General features: G+C 50.6%; 1 protein-coding gene across 1 annotated transcript in view; it reads left to right on the top strand.

The window, feature by feature from the left end:
- Nucleotides 1-308: 308 nt before the first annotated feature.
- Nucleotides 309-5,751, top strand: part of PYGB (glycogen phosphorylase B) — a 61,865-nt gene continuing 56,422 nt past the window's right edge. Inside the window, exon 1 of the mRNA XM_017862537.1 lies at nucleotides 309-677. Within this exon, the coding sequence (XP_017718026.1) occupies nucleotides 435-677 (243 nt within the window). The 5' untranslated portion in view covers nucleotides 309-434. The remainder of the gene's footprint in view (nucleotides 678-5,751) is intronic.

Raw genomic sequence — 5,751 nt, 5'->3', positions numbered from 1 at the left:
CCAGGAAACCCCAGGGCCCGAGGGCAGGGCCCCCTCCCGCACCGCCGCCGGGCTGGCAGGAGCGGCCAGGACCGCACGCTCCAAGGCTCCGGGTCTCTTGCCCCCTCCAGTAGCTCCCACTTTCTGCCGGGCTTCCCCAACGAGGGGGCAAACCCCAATCTCAGATGGCGTGGACAGGTCGCTGCTGCCTCGGACCATACTAGCGCTCTCAGCTGTGAGCCTGGACGTCCGCCCCGCCCCCCCGAGGCTCCGCCTCGCCGTCCCGAGGCCCCACCTCGCCTCCCCGGAGGCCCCGCCCCGGCGCAGCGCGCAGGCGCGGCCCGTCCCGGCCGCAGAGCCACAGTGCCGGGCGCCAGAGCAGTTGCACCATCCAGGCGCTCTCGTGTCTCGCCGCTTTCCTTCTCCATCTCTTTTCCTCCGCCTCGGCCGGCGCGATGGCGAAGCCGCTGACGGACAGCGAGAAGCGGAAGCAGATCAGCGTGCGCGGCCTGGCGGGGCTGGGCGACGTGGCCGAGGTGCGGAAGAGCTTCAACCGGCACTTGCACTTCACGCTGGTCAAGGACCGCAATGTGGCCACGCCCCGCGACTACTTCTTCGCGCTGGCGCACACGGTGCGCGACCACCTGGTGGGCCGTTGGATCCGCACGCAGCAGCACTACTACGAGCGCGACCCCAAGGTGAGGAGCTGCCCCGCCCTCTGCTCCCGGGCCCGCTGAAAGGGCGCCAGTCCCGGAGCCGCGCCGGCGGGGGTCTTTGCGGGGCGGCCCGCTGGGCGTTACCCGCGCCCGTATCTTGCCGGCGGCCAGGCACAGCCGACTGGGGAGTCGCCTGGAAGCCGCGGTCGGCGGGGACCGGGCGTTCCCTGCGCAGGGCCGCGGCCACAGGTCCCCTCCACTGGGATCCCGCGCCGTCCCCCGCACATGATGCTGAGCCCGGGAGCCTGGCGGATGTTCCCGGTCTCTTTCTGGCCGTGCGCTTCCGCGCTGGCTGCAGAGCGGGTGCTCCCCGCCCCTGCCTCCAGCCACCTTTTGTTTTGCTGCAGCGGCCTGTGGGAGAAGATGGGACTGGAACCCGGCCTGTGCAGCCTTGTGGGTTGGAAGGGGGTGAGCTCGGTAATCTGCAGGGAATTGTGAGACTTTTTTGTGTGTGCGCTGCTTAGAAGAAAATCGCTGAAGGTGCCTGCTTCACGCAGAAGGGTTACGAAGCTCAGAGCTGGAGATGGAGCCCTTGAAGAAGGCTCTGTCTTAGAGGTTCTCATACCTCCCTTGGAGAAATTTACTTGGGTTAAAGTTCACAGAGATTGCCTTACTAATTGTTACTTTTTATGTCTTGCAAAAATTTGAGTAGTTGAAGTCACTGATTGTCCCCGTTACTCTTAACCATATTAACTATGGGCCTGTGTTCCTGCCGATTTTTTGGTATTCCTAAACATACATACACATTTTTGAAAAGTATAATGCACATACAGTTTTTTAGATTTTCTGTTTCATTCGTAAACATTTGTAACTTTTTCACTGATAAACAGCTTTGCAAGTCAATGGATAGGATGGTAGGTTTCAGTTTGATAGGTACACGGTAGTCTTGCACAGCCCCCTATTGCCAGTTTTTTGTTGTGTTGTTTGTTTTTTAACTTTTGACCATGGAGAATTGTATCTTTCTACTACACTAACGTAGAGGGAAAATTGGTGAGGAAAAGACACACTTCCAGACCTGAAGCCACTTGGCAAAGATTTTACTTGCAGTGTACACCTGGGCACCGAGGACTTGCTTTATGGATGGTATTTTAGAATATTTTTGTAGGGCATTAAGATATGTTTAATACAGTAATTGCTAAGAGATTGATTGCTTTGCCAAACTTTTTCTGGGACATTCTTTTTTTCTAAAATAGAGAGGGTAAAAGGGACAGATTTGTTAGAATACCAACTGGGGCTCTTCATATTTAGTATGCAAAACATAGAAAGAAGTGGCAACAAATGGCCAAAACGGGTTATAACAAGGGCTTGGGATGACTTTGCCAGGAAAAGCAGCCAAGAAGCAGTGGCTCCCCCAGAATTCCCTGCTGTTGGGAGAGTTCTGATGCACAACACCATTTTTTTTTTTTTTTTTTTTAATTCTGAGATGGAGTCTTGCCCTGTAGCCCAGAGCTGGAGTGCAATGGCGCGATCTCAGCTCACTGCAACCTCTGCCTCCCGGATTCAAGCGATTCTCCTGCCTCAGCCTCCCGAGTAGCTGGAATTACAGGCGCCTACCACCATGCCTGGCTAATTTTTTGTGTCTTATTAGAGACAGGGTTTCACCTTGTTGGCCAGGCTGGTCTCTAACTCCTGACCTCGTGATCCACTTGCCTCGGCCTCCCAAAGTGCTGGGGTTACAGGCGTGAGCCAACGCACCCAGCCTACAACATCATTTTTATTGTCTAAGTGGTTTATGGCAAGGACATAGCTCTGCCTTCACATTCAAGGGCATTTCCTTGGAGCTGCACCAGGACTCAGCTCTACACCTTAGGGTGCCCATTGGAGTGTTTATATATAATCAGATCATGGAGAGGCCAGCGATGGGCTCAGGGATTACGGAAATGACCTTCATGAACAAGATAGTCCCTGCAACAAAACAGGTTTTCTGATCCACTGTGAGATCCGTTTTGATTGTCTACTGTGGTGGCTCTTGGTGGAAACCTTTCTCTTAAACCACAATCTGTAAGTTGTAAAGTTGTAAACTTTTCTCTTAAACCTCACAGTCTGTAAATAAGCTGTGTGCCTATTCTGAATAGGAAGGACATATAAAAGTGGAAAATTGGAATTTAAGTGCTTATTTGGCTAATTCATGATGAAAATAAACTTGCCATCCTTTCTCTGGAAAAGTTTCATGTTTGCTGGTGATGGACCAGCAACCAGTCCCACCAGAGCCAATGAGAGGAGGTGGGCTCCCAAGAAAACACCTGCTGTGCCTCCCCCTCAGCCAGAAATGACCTCAGATATTCACCGGTACACTGCAGACTGGTAATATGACACTCTAGAGTTCCTAAATAGAATGCTTTTTTTTGTTATTTTTGTCTTTTTAAAAATTATGCGGCCGGGCGCGGTGGCTCATGCCTGTAATCCCAGCACTTTGGGAGGCCGAGGCGGGCGGATCACGAGGGCAGGAGATCGAGACCATCCTGGCTAACACGGTGAAACCCCGTCTCTATTAAAAATACAAAAAATTAGCCCGGCATGGTGGTGGGCGCCTGTAGTCCCAGCTACTCGGGAGGCTGAGGCAGGAGAATGGCCTGAACCCGGGAGGCGGAGCTTGCAGTGAGCCGAGAACGTGCCACTGCACTTCAGCCTGGGTGACAGAGCTAGACTCCGTCTCAAAAAAAAAAAAAAAAAAAAATTATGCAAGTCCTGAAGGAAAAATTATTACTGGAGGAAAAATTAGAAAATATAGATAAGCCAGAAAGAAAAAAATTAACTGTAATACTGTAACCCACTTCTATCACCCACTTTGTAAATGCTATAAATATTTTGTGTTCTGCATTGTTTTTTCTGTATTGACAGAAACTTGTTTTTAATACATAAAATAGCATTATACAGAACCTATTGTTTCATAACTCTTAGCACTTTATTTGTGGTAAATAGCAGAAAGAGTAGAATTTGGAGTGTTCAGAGGAAGATTTGTCAAGCTTTGCCATGCTTGGCGAATCAGCACATCAAAACATCTGGCTAACATGGAGAACTTTGTGCTTGGCAAGAGGGGGCGGTTGGTCATGAAGATGTTTAATGGATTCTCTGAAGTGGTGGCAAGGTGGCGAGAAGAGTCCAACCTGAAGCTGCAGAGCCTGGGATTGCACTGCATGGAGAAGAAAGGGTGTGCGTGATTCCATGCTCCTTTTCATCCTGGCCTTTCCATTCGGTCTGTGCAACTGTGGGCTTGAATGCATTTATCTGCCATTCTTGGCCTCAGTTTTCCCGTCTTTAAAATGAGCGGAATCAAGCTGATGATCTGTTTCTGAAGTCTGTTGCCATTCTGAAATGTTAGAGTTTCCATTTCATGTTGAATTGACATTCCATCTCCATCCAAAGAGAATTTGAGAATGCTTGTGCTAGATGCAGCACAAAAGGTTCACATTAGAAGGCCTCAAAGTGAAGGTTGGGGTGGGACAGTGAGGGTCAGGACACAAAACGCAGACCAGGATCCTGGCAATGAAAGCAGCCCATGCCCAGTTATGAGAGTCATGGGGCCCCTTCTATAACATCCCGAAAGGACAAGTGCACAGTTGATTCTGTGGGCCTTTGTGAAGCAGTGTTGTCGATGTGCCGACCCGCTGACCTGCAGCACCCCTGCAGTGGATTTAACAATCAGTTTTTGAGACTCTTCCCGTAAGCTCCTGGCATGACTACGACACAGATTAAGGAAAAGCAGCTCTACCTTGGGGCCCACACTGCTGTCCTAAATATTCCTAATAAGATAAACACAATGAAATACCATTAATCTTTTGGTTTGGCTGGACCCAGGAGTTAAAGATGATCTAGAGAAGTGGTTTGCAGCCCCTGCTGCTCTGTGATCCCCGCTTTTGGGATTTGTTTTAATTAGTCAGTTGTGGGACCAGCCTCTGGAATCTTAACACTCCCAGTTTTTCTGATGTATTTCTACTTTTATGTGTGAAGTTCAGCTTGCATCTCCTGGGCAGGCTTCCCTGACAGCAGATCGCTCAAAGTCATTTTCTCTGGCCAGTAACTGATGGTGGGTGCTGTTTTGTGTTGCTGACAGCCAGCCACTTGGAAGGTAGGCCCCAGCTGTCATTTTAGCAGATGGAGAAGCCTGCAGTGTGTGTGCCTTCAGTTTCTGCAGAAGACTGCCTGGCCTTTGCCCTTGCAGGCTGTGGTGGCTGGTTTTTATGTGTCAGCTTGGCTGGGCTGTTATGCCTAGATAGTATGTGGATGTGCCTCTGGGGGTGGGAGTAGTGTTTCCCACACGGTCAGTCAGTGACTGTCTACCTGGATGTAGCCTGAGATCCCACAGGCCAGAGGCTCAGTCCCACAAGACTTCTCCACCCCAGATGTCAGTTGCACGTCAGGACCTCCCTTCTGACCTCTGACCAACAGCCTCCTCAGGTTTGATGATTTGCCAGAATGGCTCAGGAAACTCAGGGAAACACTTCACTTGCGTTTACCAGTTAATTATAAAGAATACAACTCAGGAACAGCCAGACAGAAGATATGCAGAGGGCAGGTCTGAGGGAGGGTGCAGTGGCTTCCATACCCTCTGCAGGTGCCACTGTTCCAGCACCTCCAGGATTCACTGAACTGGAAGGAAGCTCTTCCATCCCCTTCAGCTGGAGATTTTATGGAGGCCCCAGTTACCTGGCGTGATCATTGGCCATTGGTGATGAGCTCAGCCTTTAGCCTCTGTCCCTTCACTGGAGGTTTGGGGGTGGCGGGAGGGGTGGACCTGAAACTTCCAATCCTCTAATTACAGATCTGGTTCCCCTGGCAACCAGCCTCTGCCCTTAGGGCTTGCCAAAAGTCACCTTGTTAAGGTGTGTTGGAAGGGGTTTGTTATGAATAACAAAAGACACTTATTTCATCTTTATTGGTCTTATCACTTAGGAAATTACAAGGGTGTTAGGAGCACTGGCCAGGAAGAACAAACATATATATCTCATTACATCACAGTTTCACAGCCTCCTATGGGGGAAGGCCTTGCAGAACAAACCCTGCCACCAGCTACCTTGCACTGGAGCTGCAGCTTGCCTGGGTCTCCAGCCTGCTG

The sequence above is a fragment of the Rhinopithecus bieti genome, unplaced genomic scaffold, assembly GCF_001698545.2.
Source record: "Rhinopithecus bieti isolate Rb0 unplaced genomic scaffold, ASM169854v2 scaffold_56174, whole genome shotgun sequence".
Classification (NCBI taxonomy): domain Eukaryota; kingdom Metazoa; phylum Chordata; class Mammalia; order Primates; family Cercopithecidae; genus Rhinopithecus; species Rhinopithecus bieti.
This window is presented reverse-complemented; position numbering and strand designations above follow the sequence as displayed.